The sequence below is a fragment of the Salvelinus namaycush genome, unplaced genomic scaffold (assembly GCF_016432855.1).
Source record: "Salvelinus namaycush isolate Seneca unplaced genomic scaffold, SaNama_1.0 Scaffold124, whole genome shotgun sequence".
In the NCBI taxonomy this organism is placed as follows: domain Eukaryota; kingdom Metazoa; phylum Chordata; class Actinopteri; order Salmoniformes; family Salmonidae; genus Salvelinus; species Salvelinus namaycush.
The window spans coordinates 134,077-152,500 of NW_024057942.1; the positions used below are offsets into that span (position 1 = coordinate 134,077).

At 42.4% G+C, this 18,424-nt stretch overlaps 2 protein-coding genes across 2 annotated transcripts in view; both read left to right on the forward strand.

Annotated features, from left to right (window-relative positions):
• Positions 1–7,484, forward strand: part of LOC120036202 (acetylcholinesterase collagenic tail peptide-like) — a 34,519-nt gene extending 27,035 nt beyond the window's left edge. The window contains exons 4-11 of the mRNA XM_038982682.1: positions 2,748–2,831; positions 3,785–3,845; positions 3,943–4,008; positions 4,314–4,468; positions 4,689–4,808; positions 6,371–6,494; positions 7,160–7,262; positions 7,415–7,484. Of these exons, the coding sequence (XP_038838610.1) occupies positions 2,748–2,831; positions 3,785–3,845; positions 3,943–4,008; positions 4,314–4,468; positions 4,689–4,808; positions 6,371–6,494; positions 7,160–7,262; positions 7,415–7,484 (783 nt within the window). The remainder of the gene's footprint in view (positions 1–2,747; positions 2,832–3,784; positions 3,846–3,942; positions 4,009–4,313; positions 4,469–4,688; positions 4,809–6,370; positions 6,495–7,159; positions 7,263–7,414) is intronic.
• Positions 7,485–10,786: 3,302 nt separating this feature from the next.
• Positions 10,787–12,177, forward strand: LOC120036204 (peptidyl-prolyl cis-trans isomerase FKBP14-like). The gene is made up of 3 exons (XM_038982684.1): positions 10,787–11,115; positions 11,263–11,414; positions 11,624–12,177. The coding sequence occupies exons 1-3, from the start codon at positions 10,922–10,924 to the stop codon at positions 11,635–11,637; spliced, it is 360 nt and encodes a 119-aa protein (XP_038838612.1). The 5' UTR covers positions 10,787–10,921; the 3' UTR covers positions 11,638–12,177.
• The last annotated feature ends 6,247 nt before the right edge of the window (positions 12,178–18,424 follow it).

Genomic DNA, 18,424 nt, shown 5'->3' on the forward strand with positions numbered 1-18,424 from the left:
ACTAGGGGATGGAGGTGTGAGCATACTGGTTGGGCAGATGAGATAGTCATTGTTTAGGGTTAGGGTACTAGGGGATGGAGGTGTGAGCATACTGGTTGTGCAGGTGAGATAGTCGTTGTTTAGGGTTAGGGTACTAGGGGATGGAGGTGTGAGCATACTGGTTGGGCAGATGAGATAGTCGTTGATTAGGGTTAGGGTACTAGGGGATGGAGGTGTGAGCATACTGGTTGGGCAGGTGAGATAGTCGTTGTTTAGGGTTAGGGTACTAGGGGATGGAGGTGTGAGCATACTGGTTGGGCAGATGAGATGTAGTCGTTGTTTAGGGTTAGGGTACTAGGGGATGGAGGTGTGAGCATACTGGTTGGGCAGGTGAGATAGTCGTTGTTTAGGGTTAGGGTACTAGGGGATGGAGGTGTGAGCATACTGGTAGGGCAGATGAGATAGTCGTTGTTTAGGGTTAGGGTACTAGGGGATGGAGGTGTGAGCATACTGGTTGGGCAGGTGAGATAGTCGTTGTTTAGGGTTAGGGTACTAGGGGATGGAGGTGTGAGCATACTGGTTGGGCAGGTGAGATGTAGTCGTTGTTTAGGGTTAGGGTACTAGGGGATGGAGGTGTGAGCATACTGGTTGGGCAGATGAGATAGTCATTGTTTAGGGTTAGGGTACTAGGGGATGGAGGTGTGAGCATACTGGTTGGGCAGGTGAGATAGTCGTTGTTTAGGGTTAGGGTACTAGGGGATGGAGGTGTGAGCATACTGGTTGGGCAGATGAGATGTAGTCGTTGTTTAGGGTTAGGGTACTAGGGGATGGAGGTGTGAGCATACTGGTTGGGCAGGTGAGATAGTCGTTGTTTAGGGTTAGGGTACTAGGGGATGGAGGTGTGAGCATACTGGTTGGGCAGATGAGATAGTCGTTGTTTAGGGTTAGGGTACTAGGGGATGGAGGTGTGAGCATACTGGTTGGGCAGGTGAGATAGTCGTTGATTGTGTGTGTCTGTAAGTTGTTGTTCGTATGTATAAGTTTGTAACTGGTCTGGGGAAAAAAACAACCCCCCAAAAATATAATAAAAATAATAAATGAATAAAAAACACTAACAGGGGCGGATAGAATTTTTGGGGGGATAGGATATTTGTGCGTCTGACTTTCTCACACTTTCAACCGTTTTACGTGAGTAAAGTCAGATGTCAGATAAACAATTTAATGACAGGCCTGATGGAAACAGAACATTTTTGGGGGAAAGACTTTCCAACTGTCGACGAAACAAAATCCTATCGACAAGGTGGGATCTTTTTTGTGTCAGTAAAATTAATTATGCTAAAAGAAAATTGGGGTGGAAACGCTTTTATGCGCAAAATATTGATGTAATAACCATCATATCGAAGTAATCTTGTTGTGTTGTCTTCCGGCTACGACTCATCAGGAAAGCATGCAGTTTATTAGGTTCCAGATTAAATAATTTATGATTATCGTCACAGGGTGTTGAAAGGGCAAAGTGACAAGTTTGATGCTCCTTTCCAATAAATATCAAGGGTTTTATTCTGGTGACATGATGATCGATGCTTAGCTACCGTTTGACACGTAAAAATAATCTCGCTCTTTTGTCCATAATAATCTCATCATGTAAGCTATACGGGGGCTCTAGCCAACAGCATCTCATCATGTAAGCTATACGTGAGCTCTAGCGAACAGCATCTCATGATGTAAGCTATACGTGAGCTCTAGCCAACAGCATCTCATCATGTAAGCTATACGTGAGCTCTAGCGAACAGCATCTCATGATGTAAGCTATACGTGAGCTCTAGCCAACAGCATCTCATCATGTAAGCTATACGTGAGCTCTAGCGAACAGCATCTCATCATGTAAGCTATACGTGAGCTCTAGCCAACAGCATCTCATCATGTAAGCTATACGTGAGCTCTAGCGAACAGCATCTCATGATGTAAGCTATACGTGAGCTCTAGCGAACAGCATCTCATCATGTAAGCTATACGTGAGCTCTAGCCAACAGCATCTCATCATGTAAGCTATACGTGAGCTCTAGCCAACAGCATCTCATCATGTAAGCTATACGTGAGCTCTAGCGAACAGCATCTCATCATGTAAGCTATACGTGAGCTCTAGCCAACAGCATCTCATCATGTAAGCTATACGTGAGCTCTAGCGAACAGCATCTCATCATGTAAGCTTTACGTGAGCTCTAGCCAACAGCATCTCATCATGTAAGCTATACGTGAGCTCTAGCCAACATCATGCAGATAGCTCACTCGCTATATAACTATATATATATGTTTTGTGTGACGAAAACCATCAGTAGAGTTGAAGATGCGATGGAAATCCATTTAACTCATTTTTTATTCGGTACATGGGAACTTAACAGCATCGGGTATGTTTATGTGCTCTACCTCATCACGCACAGCCCTTTATCTGCAACAAGTCAATGTGATGGAAACACGTCTTTGTCTTGGCAAAATGCGCATATTGATTTCATGTGGATTTTAGAATATTCGCATGAAAAGCTGTTACCAATTGGATGGAAACCTGTGTCAATAGTTATGGAGGCCACTGTAGGTCACCTTATGTGTTTGTGTGTGTGTGTGTGTGTGTGTGTGTGTGTGTGTGTGTGTGTGTGTGTGTGTGTGTGTGTGTGTGTGTGTGTGTGTGTGTGTGTGTGTGTGTGTGTGTGTGTGTGTGTGTGTGTAGGGTATGAAGGGTCAGGGTGGAACCCCTGGTCCTATGGGTCCTACAGGTCCTGCTGGTCCCTCTGGTCACCCTGGACCCCCTGGACAACCTGCCTCAGGTAAGATATGACCCCCTGGACTACCTGCCTCAGGTAAGATAAGACCACCTGGACAACCTGCCTCAGGTAAGATAAGACCACCTGGACTACCTGCCTCAGGTAAGATAAGACCCCTGGACTACCTGCCTCAGGTAAGATAAGACCACCTGGACAACCTGCCTCAGGTAAGATATGACCCCCTGGACAACCTGCCTCAGGTAAGATAAGACCCCTGGACTACCTGCCTCAGGTAAGATAAGACCACCTGGACAACCTGCCTCAGGTAAGATATGACCCCCTGGACTACCTGCCTCAGGTAAGATAAGACCACCTGGACAACCTGCCTCAGGTAAGATAAGACCCCCTGGACTACCTGCCTCAGGTAAGATAAGACCACCTGGACTACCTGCCTCAGGTAAGATAAGCCCACCTGGACAACCTGCCTCAGGTAAGATAAGACCACCTGGACAACCTGCCTCAGGTAAGATAAGACCACCTGGACTACCTGCCTCAGGTAAGATAAGACCACCTGGACAACCTGCCTCAGGTAAGATAAGACCACCTGGACTACCTGCCTCAGGTAAGATAAGACCCCTGGACTACCTGCCTCAGGTAAGATAAGACCACCTGGACTACCTGCCTCAGGTAAGATAAGACCACCTGGACAACCTGCCTCAGGTAAGATAAGACCCCCTGGACTACCTGCCTCAGGTAAGATAAGACCACCTGGACTACCTGCCTCAGGTAAGATAAGCCCACCTGGACAACCTGCCTCAGGTAAGATAAGACCACCTGGACTACCTGCCTCAGGTAAGATAAGACCACCTGGACAACCTGCCTCAGGTAAGATAAGACCACCTGGACAACCTGCCTCAGGTAAGATAAGACCACCTGGACTACCTGCCTCAGGTAAGATAAGACCCCTGGACTACCTGCCTCAGGTAAGATAAGACCACCTGGACAACCTGCCTCAGGTAAGATAAGACCCCCTGGACTACCTGCCTCAGGTAAGATCCCCTGGACTACCTGCCTCAGGTAAGATAAGACCCCCTGGACTACCTGCCTCAGGTAAGATAAGACCCCTGACTACCTGCCTCAGGTAAGATAAGACCCCCTGGAATACCTGCCTCAGGTAAGATAAGACCCCCTGAACTTCCTGCCTCAGGTAAGATAAGACCCCCTGGACTTCCTGCCTCAGGTAAGATAAGACCCCCTAGACTACCTGCCTCAGGTAAGATAAGACCCCTGGACTACCTGCCTCAGGTAAGATAAGACCCCCTGGACTTCCTGCCTCTGGTAAGATAAGACCACCTGGACTTCCTGCCCCAGGTAAGATAAGACCACCTGGACTACCTGCCTCAGGTAAGATAAGACCACCTGGACTTCCTGCCTCAGGTAAGATAAGACTACCTGGACTTCCTGCCTCAGGTAAGATAAGACCACCTGGACTACCTGCCTCAGGTAAGATAAGACCACCTGTAGGAAACAGATAAAAATGATTGTGTTTAGTGAAATGATATGTGTGTTTTCCTCCAGGCCTGTACCTGGTAGGGGAGAAGGGAGATAAGGGTGTAGCGGGATCTCCAGGTGTCTGTGACTGTAACACCTACGGTGGTAACACCCCTTTGGGAGTCAACAACCCACACTACGGCAGTTACACCCAACGAGGCAACTACCACAAAGTCCCTGTGGTAAAACTCTCTGTCTCACACACACTGATTTACACAGGACCTTTTCCCATCAACTTTGACCCCCCCAAAAATGTATTGTAAAGTATAGTTATCAAGTCCCTACGTTTGGGGCATTTTCAATATTCCTGTCTTTGTCAGTGTATTAAGATTTGGGAGCTTTGTGAATCTCTCTACCTTGAATCAACACGTGTTATGTCATCTGTCTCTGGTCTCTATGTAGATCTTTGTAGTGGACAGTGAGGAGGAGTTGGATCGTCTCCACACGGTCAATGCCATCGCCTTCAGGAAGGACCAGAGATCCCTCTACTTCAAAGACAAAGATGGCTGGCAGCCCATACAGGTACTATACTATTCGATACTATAAGATATTAAACTACCCTATACTATACGATACTATAAGATACTACACTACACTATACGATACTATAAGATACTACACTACACTATACGATACTATAAGATACTACACGACACTATACGATACTATAAGATACTACACTATACTATACAATACTATAAGATACTACACTACACTATACTATACGATACTATAAGATACTACACTATACTATACAATACTATAAGATACTACACTACACTATACTATACGATACTATAAGATACTACACTATACGATACTATGCGATGCGATACTATACTTTACAAATACAATAAGAAACTGTTGCGAGATATTTTCTTACAGTGGGCCTTAACCAATATGACCCTGTTATTACAGTGGGCCTTAATGAATAGGACCCTGTTATTACAGTGGGCCTTAACCAATAGGACCCTGTTATTACAGTGGGCCTTAACCAATAGGACCCTGTTATTACAGTGGGCCTTAATGAATAGGACCCTGTTATTACAGTGGGCCTTAACGAATAGGACCCTGTTATTACAGTGGGCCTTAATGAATAGGACCCTGTTATTACAGTGGGCCTTAACCAATAGGACCCTGTTATTACAGTGGGCCTTAACCAATAGGACCCTGTTATTACAGTGGGCCTTAATGAATAGGACCCTGTTATTACAGTGGGCCTTAACCAATAGGACCCTGTTATTACAGTGGGCCTTAATGAATAGGACCCTGTTATTACAGTGGGCCTTAATGAATAGGACCCTGTTATTACAGTGGGCCTTAACCAATAGGACCCTGTTATTACAGTGGGCCTTAACCAATAGGAACCTGTTATTACAGTGGGCCTTAATGAATAGGACCCTGTTATTACAGTGGGCCTTAACCAATAGGACCCTGTTATTACAGTGGGCCTTAACAAATAGGACCCTGTTATTACAGTGGGCCTTAACCAATAGGACCCTGTTATTACAGTGGGCCTTAACCAATAGGACCCTGTTATTACAGTGGGCCTTAATGAATAGGACCCTGTTATTACAGTGGGCCTTAACCAATAGGACCCTGTTATTACAGTGGGCCTTAACCAATAGGACCCTGTTATTACAGTGGGCCTTAATGAATAGGACCCTGTTATTACAGTGGGCCTTAACGAATAGGACCCTGTTATTACAGTGGGCCTTAATGAATAGGACCCTGTTATTACAGTGGGCCTTAACGAATAGGACCCTGTTATTACAGTGGGCCTTAATGAATAGGACCCTGTTATTACAGTGGGCCTTAACGAATAGGACCCTGTTATTACAGTGGGCCTTAATGAATAGGACCCTGTTATTACAGTGGGCCTTAATGAATAGGACCCTGTTATTACAGTGGGCCTTAATGAATAGGACCCTGTTATTACAGTGGGCCTTAACGAATAGGACCCTGTTATTACAGTGGGCCTTAACAAATAGGACCCTGTTATTACAGTGGGCCTTAATGAATAGGACCCTGTTATTACAGTGGGCCTTAACCAATAGGACCCTGTTGTGTAAACTGTGTTGCAGCCCTTCAAGCCACTCCAGTCGACAGAGAAGGTTCCGGAGCGGGTGGGTGTGTGTGGGGACGGACTGGTGCAGAACAGAGAGGAGTGTGATGATGGAAACAACGTCGTCACAGATGCCTGTCTCAGTAGGTCACACACACACACGCGCGCGCGCACGCACGCACGCACGCACGCACGCACGCACGCACGCACACCCACCCACCCACCCACCCACCCACCCACCCACACCCACACACACACGCAGACAACACACACTGAGAATCACACACACACACGCAGACAACACACACTGAGAATCACACACACACACACTCAGGCAAACACACACACTGAGAATCACACACACAGAAACACACAAAGACAAAGTTTACAGGAAATGACGTTGATAAAGTCGCAGTAGGAAATGCATACAGACAAAGAGATACACAGTGACACAGACATTAGCCTCAAGCCTTCTATCCAAACATACACTGACAGAGGAGAAAAGTAAGGAAATAGAGACTACTACAGATGCATCATCGGTGTTCTCCTTCCCTCGCTTCCTGTCAGCCTGTCACTATTTCTCCCACTTAGTTAAATTAACTTAAAATGCGATATCAGCATCAACGTGATGCATTGAGGTGCCAAAGCAATTAAAATATCTCTCTCTCTCTCTCCCTCCCGCCCTCTTGTTCCCTCTCTCTCTCTCTCTGTCTCTCTCTCCCTCCCACCCTCTTACTGCCCTCTCTCTCTCTCTCTCTCTCTCTCCCTCTCCCTCTCTCTCTCATTCTATCTCTCACCTTCGCTGTAGATTGTAGGTGGGCGTACTGTGGAGATGGCTATCGTCATGAGGGCATGGAGGAGTGTGATGGAAAAGACTTTGGTTACCAGACCTGCACATCATATCTCCCTGGGTATGTTCCCAGATGCCCTCCTTCTACACACACACACACACACACACACACACACACACACACACACACACACACACACACACACACACACACACACACACACACACACACACACACACACACCTGTTATAATTGGTCATCTCTCGTTTAAGGTCTTTTGGCCATCTCAGATGTACTGGGTCCTGTTCCATCGATTCTACTGGCTGCAAATACTTTACCTGAGCCAACAAGAAGATGGCAGCATTGCAGTATTACCAATGGTCCACCTTCAGCGTATTGTGATTGGTCCACCTTCAGCGAGCCTCTCCTTGTTGTGGTCTATACTTCAGCTCTGTTCCGGAGTGTTCCATAAAGAAGGCTTGAATTGTCTGCAGCACTTTTCAAAGCGATGCAGAGGGGGGGGACGGGGGGGGGGACGAGTCCGTAGCTCCAATATGACAGACTGTGTGTACCTATGAAAAACAAAAACATTTTTTCCTCTAAGCTACTATTGGGGGACAGCTTTGGCCACAGGAGACCCCTTTATTCCGCATGACTATGGCTGTGTGACTGTTCTAGTGGCTCTACGCTGGTATCTCTGGCTGTAGCACTGTTAAAGAAATATTAAAAGACACTGGTGCACCTTGCGCAATGTGTGTAAGTTATACAGTACGTTTTACAGTAAGTTATACAGTATGATTGTAATGTGTATAAGCTAAAATATCGCAGTAAAGTTAAACTTGATGTTTCAATATACATTTGACATGCATCTCAAAAACAAAAAATGTATTTTTACCATGTCCAGCACGTAGCTATAGCAACCTCGGACCACTTGTGTGAATTTAGACTGACAGTTAAAATGTGACGGAGCCGTTGACTGTTAATTCAATGATGGTCTCTTTACCAGTCCTCTGCAGAGTGAGTAAAGATGCATTCTGTAACTTTAGCTTCCTCACTACGCTCTTAAAAAAATAAAGGTGCAAAAGTTGGAAACAAATAAAGTTATTGATAGCGATGCCATAGGGTAACCATTTTACGGTCTCTGAAGAAGAAATACATTGTGTGGTTCTTTGAAGAACCATACAAAAATCCCAAACCAGAAATGTTTTGGCCCCTCCGGGACCCGGAATTGAATAGCCCTGCTGTAGAGTTTTAAGCCTTATTTGCATATTTCACAGGGTGGCTTTTGAGTGAATTTTAGGTACCATTACCACCCAGGACTTTGTTTTCTTAGTGACAGAGACATCTTTTTTTTGCATTCTTTCATTTTCAGTCCTGTAGCCTTCACCAAGTGAGATTCAAAGTGAATAGGTCGTTATTAAAAATTCCAATATTTAAGACAATACATATTTCATAAGGCCTTCTGTTGAGAGCCTAGTTTTAAACCCTAATACAGTGGCCTGAAACTCATCGTTTACAGGCCACATCAAGCCTGCAAGTCACATTATGCTGGCTTGTGAGACGATGTGTAATTCCTATTGGAATCCAGCCAGACTGGAGATATTCAACATGTTGAAGTTTTATTCACCAGTAACCTGCATTCAGAATGACTGCCAGTGTTGGGAAGACAAATATATGAGACTACCTTAAATATCTAAACTGGGACAACAATTTCAATTTCAGTACAATTTCGGGTGCAATAAGTCCAAGTGACAGATTGGAATTGTTTAAAAAAATGTTTTTATTTATATTTAACTAGCATAAGATTAATGAATCAATCAATGTACATGCAAAAACATAGATATTGAAACAAACAATTTAAAAAATCTAACTGCAATAGAGCATGCTGGGAAATATGATAATGATGGGCGTGGTTTTGGTTCAACTCTAGTTATTAACACCAACACGGGTGTTATTTTACACCACTTAGTGTTAATTTAACTCTTCAAAGTGTTAATTTAACTCTTCAATCAACACTATAAGTGTCACACTGAAATAATCAACACTAGTTTAGACAGGCCAGTTTGCTGTGTTTGCTATGAAAGGGACACATCTGCAGGCTTCCATACATTTTCAAGAACGTTATAGAATTCTGAAGAACCATTGATGCCACGTCAAGAACCCCACGCTTCACTCAAAGGTTCTTTTATCGGGCAAGAGTTCTCCAAGGAACCTTAAGAGCTGAGGAAGAACCATTTTAAGAACCGTAATTTTTTTCAGCGTTAATAAAGAGTACTATTCAGCCAAGATTGTCTTTCCAAAGGAGGGTTTGATACTGTATTTATGCAAATTAAGAGTGTGTAAATAGCTCTGCTTGACCTATTTAATCTTTATTTAATTAATTGAGAACAAATGATATCTTACGATAAGGACCTATTTGTATTTATATATGTATGAAGTGACTCTAATGGGTGTGCTGCAGCTACATGTGGATGCTTGTGTGTAGGATCTACTGTAGGATCTACTGCAGAATATGACTGTTTATGCTCTGGTCTACTGCAGAGTTGGACTGTTGATGCTCTGGTCTACTGCAGAATATAACTGTTGATGCTCTGGTCTACTGCAGAGTAGGACTGTTGATGCTCTGGTCTACTGCAGAGTAGGACTGTTTATGCTCTGGTCTACTGCAGAGTTGGACTGTTGATGCTCTGGTCTACTGCAGAATATAACTGTTGATGCTCTGGTCTACTGCAGAATATAACTGTTGATGCTCTGGTCTACTGCAGAGTAGGACTGTTGATGCTCTGGTCTACTGCAGAGTAGGACTGTTGATGCTCTGGTCTACTGCAGAATATAACTGTTGATGCTCTGGCTACTGCAGAGTAGGACTGTTGATACTCTGGTCTACTGCAGAGTAGGACTGTTTATGCTCTGGTCTACTGCAGAATATGACTGTTGATGCTCTGGCTACTGCAGAGTAGGACTGTTGATGCTCTGGTCTACTGCAGAATATGACTGTTGATGCTCTGGCTACTGCAGAGTAGGACTGTTTATGCTCTGGTCTACTGCAGAGTAGGACTGTTGATACTCTGGTCTACTGCAGAGTAGGACTGTTGATGCTCTGGTCTACTGCAGAATATGACTGTTTATGCTCTGGCTACTGCAGAGTAGAGCTATGTACAATCATTTTTGCCTTTTAGCCATAATATGTATTTATACATTGTGTGAATTATAGTGTGTTTATGGGCTATTTTATAAAATAATCTGATATCGAACTGTAGCCATTGATGAAGTATGTGAATGTTACACTAGCATGATATAAATTCAATAACACACACTGTTTCATCTCTCTCGATATAAAGTTAAATTCAACCAGCTTTTGCCAAAATGAGTAGTTGATGGTCTGTTTATTGTTTGAATACCTGAGAAATGTGAGTTAAAATAAAATAAAAAGTAAATCGAAGTTTCAAAATGCATCTACGTATTGTTCATCTGTTTATCGTCTATAACAATTTGAAGGCTTCGACATTGATACTTTGAAAGACAGATCATTATTCTACGGAACTGAAAGACAGCGCGGCAATTTTAGAACGACCACTCCCATGAAGGCGGGGAATATGCAAATACACAACCAATCAAACGTACACTTCCTGTAACAACTTGCACGATGAAACGTCACTTGCCACGTCTTGACACTGCGGGCGCGCTTGTTCCAGTGAGTGGCAAGTTCTATAAGTTTTTAACAACTATCTTTTCTCCTATCAAAACGTATATTTTTTTTTGCTGATATCAGTTCTGAAATGTTCCTGGCTTGTTTGAGCTGGTTTTGCACCTCGCTGCTAGTGTTCGTCAGTGGAGGGAAACTTCCAGAAGCCGAGGTAAAAATCACAGTTCTGCACAAACCTTTCCTCTGTCATCGCAAGTCGAAGTACGGAGACATTCTGCTGGTACACCATGAAGGATATCTTCAAAATGGAACTAAGTTTCATTCCAGGTTAGTTTGTTATGAAAACAACAATTGAAGGAAGGGTTTCCTGAACCTAGAAACGGTCAGATACATGTTTTTGCTGCTGTCTTTTAAAAAAAAGTGTGTGTGTGTGCGTGCATGTGTGTGTGTGTGTGTGTGTGTGTGTGTTTCCAGCTACTCCCAGGGGGACAAGCAGCCTGTCTGGTTCACTCTGGGTATTAAAGAGGTGATAAAGGGATGGGATAAGGGTCTGCAGGGGATGTGTGCTGGAGAGAAGAGGCGCCTCGTCGTACCTCCTGCCCTCGCTTACGGCAAGGAGGGGAAAGGTAGGCTACACACACACACATGCACGGCACGTGTTGCCTCTGTACTTAAAGTCACTTCACTCACACCCAGCATCACTGCAATGTACATAGATGACACCACCCTGAATGGCACTAATGAACTGCATCTCTCTCCTCTACGGCATCGTTGTAGGGTAGAAACGTTGCATGAAGGTTGTACTACTAACTACTGCTCTGTGACGTCTTCCCAGCGTGGAGCATGTGAACGATGCTGTGAGCATGTGAACGATGCTGTGAGCATGTGAACGATGCTGTGAGCATGTGAACGATGCTGTGAGCATGTGAACGATGCTGTGAGCATGTGAACTATGCTGTGCTTTGCCCTGGTAAGCACACCCAATACCTAACCCTCACCTACTTCTGTTATAACCGTAGCCTGAATCTTTTTACAACACTTTGTTATTTCAAGAATGTTCCAGTGTTGACACATCTTGGGTGTGTGCATCTTATGAGTCTTGGTGTGTTTTCACATATAGTCCTCTTTAAAATAAAGTGAACTCTGGGTAAAAAAAAAAAAGAGCAAAATAACTCAGTTCTGTTTGAATGAGAACTCTGTCCTCTTCACACTCAACTCTCTTTTCCAGTTCACTTCACCTATCTTGTGGTCCGTGGTCCGTGTCCTCTTTGCATTCACATTGCTATGTTTTAGAAAGGAACCAAGATATTTCTCCAACATTCACTCAATGCACTCTGGGTTTTTACTAAGTGCAGGACAAGTCATTCCATCAGAATGTTATCGGACAGCTAGATAAATATTCAGCTAGATAAATTATATAGCTAGATAAATATTAAGATAGATAAATATTAAGATAGATAAATTATATAAATTATATAGCTAGATCAATATATAGCTAGATCAATATATAGCTAGATAAATATATAGCTAGATAAATATTCAGCTAGATAAATATACAGATAGATAAATATTCAGCTAGATAGATATATAGATAGATAAATATACAGATAGATAAATATACAGATAGATAGATAAATAAATATTCAGCTAGATAAATATATAGCTAGATAAATATACAGATAGATAAATATTCAGCTAGATAAATATACAGATAGATAGATAAATATACAGATAGATAGATAAATATACAGATAGATAAATATTCAGCTAGATAGATAAATATATAGATAGATACATATTCAGCTAGATAAATATATAGATATATAAATATTCAGCTAGATAAATATTCAGCTAGATAAATATATAGATATATAAATATTCAGCTAGATAAATATTCAGCTAGATAAATATATAGATATATAAATATACAGCTAGATAAATATATAGCTAGATAAATATTCAGCTAGATAAATATATAGATAAATAAATATTCAGCTAAATAGATAAATATACAGATAGATAAATATGTAGATAGATCAATATACAGCTAGATAAATATATAGATAGATAAATATACAGCTAGATAAATATTCAGCTAGATAAGTATTCAGCTAGATAAATATTCAGCTAGATAAGTATTCAGCTAGATAAATATTCAGCTAGATAAATATTCAGCTAGATAAATATTCAGCTAGATAAATATATAGATAGATAAATATACAGATAGATAAATATACAGCTAGATAAATATATAGATAGATAAGTATTCAGCTAGATAAATATATAGATAAGTATTCAGCTAGATAAATATACAGCTAGATAAATATACAGCTAGATAAATATTCAGCTAGATAAATATACAGCTAGATAAATATTCAGCTAGATAAATATTCAGCTAGATAAATATTCAGCTAGATAAATATTCAGCTAGATAAATATATAGATAGATAAATATACAGCTAGATAAATATACAGCTAGATAAATATAGAGCTAGATAAATATATAGATAGATACATATACAGCTAGATAAATATACAGCTAGATAAATATATAGATAGATAAATATACAGCTAGATAAATATACAGCTAGATAAATATACAGCTAGATAAATATACAGCTAGATAAATATTCAGCTAGATAAATATACAGCTAGATAAATATTCAGCTAGATAAATATTCAGCTAGATAAATATACAGCTAGATAAATATACAGCTAGATAAATATACAGCTAGATACATATTCAGCTAGATAAATATACAGCTAGATAAATATACAGCTAGATAAATATACAGCTAGATAAATATTCAGCTAGATAAATATACAGCTAGATAAATATATAGATAGATAAATATATAGATAGATAAATATTCAGCTAGATAAATATATAGATAGATAAATATTCAGCTAGATAAATATATAGATAGATAAATATATAGATATATAAATATACAGCTAGATAAATATATAGATAGATAAATATATAGATATATAAATATACAGCTAGATAAATATATAGATAGATATTCCTACTTAAATTTTAGAAGCTAATAGATTGCATTTAGTTAAAAGATGAGACATAATAACTGTAATCAGAAGATACTATTAACATGTAAATATTATTGGTAAGGGAATAAATAGCAGAAGAATAACTGCAGATAACATAATGCTGTAATTGAAAATTGTATACCCAATGTAGGCTACTTACTGCCCCTTTTAAGAGCTAGAATTGACGTTATAGCCTACCTTTTTATGTTGTGATTCTCACAACATATGTTGTCTTCTCACACTACTCAAACCCAACAATGGAATAAACCGTTTACTCTCTTAGCCCTTACAGTGAAATGCTATAGGCTATCTATACCTGTTGTATTCGGCACATGTGATCAATACAATTTGATTTGATCACATATTACAAACAATCTGAAAGGAAAAACATCGGACGTTTTTCCCTCGAACCTGGACATTATCATCTTCGCTCTTTTGTGACACCGATGTGAGGGGTTATGTCAGGGAAAACAGTGTTGCAGTAGTCTAGTGTGAGGGGTTATAACAGTAGTCTAGTGTGAGGGGTTATGACAGTAGTCTAGTGTGAGGGGTTATAACAGTAGTCTAGTGTGAGGGGTTATGACAGTAGTCTAGTGTGAGGGGTTATAACAGTAGTCTAGTGTGAGGGGTTATAACAGTAGTCTAGTGTGAGGGGTTATGACAGTAGTCTAGTGTGAGGGGTTATAACAGTAGTCTAGTGTGAGGGGTTATGGCAGTAGTCTAGTGTGAGGGGTTATAACAGTAGTCTAGTGTGAGGGGTTATGGCAGTAGTCTAGTGTGAGGGGTTATAGCAGTAGTCTAGTGCGAGGGGTTATAACAGTAGTCTAGTGCGAGGGGTTATAACAGTAGTCTAGTGTGAGGGGTTATAACAGTAGTCTATTGTGAGGGGTTATAACAGTAGTCTAGTGTGAGGGGTTATGACAGTAGTCTAGTGTGAGGGGTTATAACAGTAGTCTAGTGTGAGGGGTTATGACAGTAGTCTAGTGTGAGGGGTTATAACAGTAGTCTAGTGTGAGGGGTTATGACAGTAGTCTAGTGTGAGGGGTTATGACAGTAGTCTAGTGTGAGGGGTTATAACAGTAGTCTAGTGTGAGGGGTTATGACAGTAGTCTAGTGTGAGGGGTTATAACAGTAGTCTAGTGTGAGGGGTTATAACAGTAGTCTAGTGTGAGGGGTTATGACAGTAGTCTAGTGTGAGGGGTTATAACAGTAGTCTAGTGTGAGGGGTTATGGCAGTAGTCTAGTGTGAGGGGTTATAACAGTAGTCTAGTGTGAGGGGTTATGGCAGTAGTCTAGTGTGAGGGGTTATAGCAGTAGTCTAGTGCGAGGGGTTATAACAGTAGTCTAGTGCGAGGGGTTATAACAGTAGTCTAGTGTGAGGGGTTATAACAGTAGTCTATTGTGAGGGGTTATAACAGTAGTCTAGTGTGAGGGGTTATAACAGTAGTCTAGTGTGAGGGGTTATGACAGTAGTCTAGTGTGAGGGGTTATAGCAGTAGTCTAGTGCGAGGGGTTATAACAGTAGTCTAGTGCGAGGGGTTATAACAGTAGTCTATTGTGAGGGGTTATAACAGTAGTCTAGTGTGAGGGGTTATAACAGTAGTCTAGTGTGAGGGGTTATAACAGTAGTCTAGTGTGAGGGGTTATAACAGTAGTCTAGTGTGAGGGGTTATGACAGTAGTCTAGTGTGAGGGGTTATGACAGTAGTCTAGTGTGAGGGGTTATAACAGTAGTCTAGTGTGAGGGGTTATGACAGTAGTCTAGTGTGAGGGGTTATAACAGTAGTCTAGTGTGAGGGGTTATGACAGTAGTCTAGTGTGAGGGGTTATGACAGTAGTCTAGTGTGAGGGGTTATAACAGTAGTCTAGTGTGAGGGGTTATAACAGTAGTCTAGTGAGGGGTTATGGCAGTAGTCTAGTGTGAGGGGTTATAACAGTAGTCTAGTGAGGGGTTATGGCAGTAGTCTAGTGTGAGGGGTTATAACAGTAGTCTAGTGTGAGGGGTTATGGCAGTAGTCTAGTGTGAGGGGTTATAACAGTAGTCTAGTGTGAGGGGTTATGGCAGTAGTCTAGTGTGAGGGGGTTATAGCAGTAGTCTAGTGCGAGGGGTTATAACAGTAGTCTAGTGCGAGGGGTTATAACAGTAGTCTAGTGTGAGGGGTTATAACAGTAGTCTAGTGTGAGGGGTTATAACAGTAGTCTAGTGTGAGGGGTTATAACAGTAGTCTAGTGTGAGGGGTTATGACAGTAGTCTAGTGTGAGGGGTTATAGCAGTAGTCTAGTGCTAAGGGGTTATAACAGTAGTCTATGCTGAGGGTTATAACAGTAGTCTATTGTGAGGGGTTATAAACAGTAGTCTAGTGTGAGGGGTTATAACAGTAGTCTAGTGTGAGGGGTTATAACAGTAGTCTAGTGTGAGGGGTTATGGCAGTAGTCTAGTGTGAGGGGTTATGACAGTAGTCTAGTGTGAGGGGTTTATGACAGTAGTCTAGTGTGAGGGGGTTATGACAGTAGTCTAGTGTGAGGGGTTATAACAGTAGTCTAGTGTGAGGGGTTATGACAGTAGTCTAGTGTGAGGGGTTATAACAGTAGTCTAGTGTGAGGGGTTATAACAGTAGTCTAGTGTGAGGGGTTATGTCAGTAGTCTAGTGTGAGGGGTTATGTCAGTAGTCTAGTGTGAGGGGTTATAACAGTATTCTAGTGTGAGGGGTTATGTCAGTAGTCTAGTGTGAGGGGTTATGATAGTAGTCTAGTGTGAGGGGTTACGTCAGTAGTCTAGTGTGAGGGGTTACGTCAGTAGTCTAGTGTGAGGGGTTATGACAGTAGTCTAGTGTGAGGGGTTATGTCAGTAGTCTAGTGTGAGGGTTTATAACAGTAGTCTAGTGTGAGGGGTTATGACAGTAGTCTAGTGTGAGGGGTTATGACAGTAGTCTAGTGTGAGGGGTTATAACAGTAGTCTAGTGTGAGGGGTTATGTCAGTAGTCTAGTGTGAGGGGTTATAACAGTAGTCTAGTGTGAGGGGTTATGACAGTAGTCTAGTGTGAGGGGTTATAACAGTAGTCTAGTGTGAGGGGTTATGACAGTAGTCTAGTGTGAGGGGTTATGACAGTAGTCTAGTGTGAGGGGTTATAACAGTAGTCTAGTGTGAGGGGTTATGACAGTAGTCTAGTGTGAGGGGTTATAACAGTAGTCTAGTGTGAGGGGTTATAACAGTAGTCTAGTGTGAGGGGTTATGACAGTAGTCTAGTGTGAGGGGTTATAACGTAGTCTAGTGTGAGGGGTTATGGCAGTAGTCTAGTGTGAGGGGTTATAACAGTAGTCTAGTGTGAGGGGTTATGGCAGTAGTCTAGTGTGAGGGTTATAGCAGTAGTCTAGTGCGAGGGGTTATAACAGTAGTCTAGTGCGAGGGGGTTATAACAGTAGTCTAGTGTGAGGGGTTATAACAGTAGTCTATTGTGAGGGGTTATAACAGTAGTCTAGTGTGAGGGGTTATAACAGTAGTCTAGTGTGAGGGGTTATGACAGTAGTCTAGTGTGAGGGGTTATACCTCGGGGTTATACAGGTTTGGTGCTAGGGTGGACGACAGAGCTGTACACAGGGGGCACAGAAGTGTTATACAAGGACGTGCACCGAAGTGGATATCCATGGTGCACAAAGATGTATCCTTGGCCATTTTTCACAGAGTGTTTCTACAAGTGGGTAGAAGCTCGCCCTTTTTCCTTTTCCCCTTTCCCTTCCCCTCCTCCTTTTTCTTGTACCTCGTTAACCTTTACCCTCCGCTTTCTTTTTTCTTTTTTCCCCTTTTTTTTTAACCAGTTGAACACCCTTTTTTCCGCTTCATCCCTTTGTCCCTGTTTCTTTTCTAATTCCCCCTTTTCCCCGTCCCCCCATTTCTTGCTCTCTGTTGGCACTTTCTGCTTCCCCTTTGTTTTCCCTTTTTCTCTTTCCCTTTTTCCATGCTTTATCCTACCCCTTTTTACCCCTTTTCTTGTCTCCTGTTCCCTCTTTCCCCCTTTGTCCCCCCCCTCCCCCGACCCCCTTTTTTTCCCATTCTTTTTCATTGTGCATTTCTTATTTCTGAGTGCGGTACACAGGGGGCAGGGGGCACAGAGTGTTATACAGGGGGAGGCACGAGTGTATACAGGGGCACAGAGTGTTATACCGGGGCAGACAGAGTGTTTATACAGGGGCACAGAGTGTTACACAGGGCAGGGGGCACAGAGTGTTACACAGGGGGCACAGAGTGTTACACAGGGGGCAGGGGGCACATAGTGTCACACAGGGGCACAGAGTGTTATACAGGGGGCAGGGGGCACATAGTGTTATACAGGGGGACAGAGTGTTTACAGGGCACAGAGGTGTTACACAGGGGGACAGGGGGCACTAGAGTGTTATACAGGGGCACAGAGTGTATACAGGGGGCACAGAGTGTTATACAGGGGGCACAGAGTGTTACACAGGGGGCAGGGGGCACAGAGTGGTACACAGAGGGGCACAGAGTGTTATACAGGGGGCACAGAGTGGTTATACAGGGGGCACATAGTGTTACCAGGGGGCAGGGGGCACAGAGTGTACACAGGGGCACAGAG

What these genes read in the sequence shown, in the direction of transcription:
- LOC120036204 (XM_038982684.1), top strand. Translation starts at nt 10,922, where the DNA reads ATGTTCCTGGCTTGTTTGAGCTGGTTTTGCACCTCGCTGCTAGTGTTC. An exon ending in GGAACTAAGTTTCATTCCAG is followed by an intron (nt 11,116 to 11,262) that starts GTTAGTTTGTTA and finishes GTGTGTTTCCAG; the next exon opens with CTACTCCCAGGGGGACAAGC.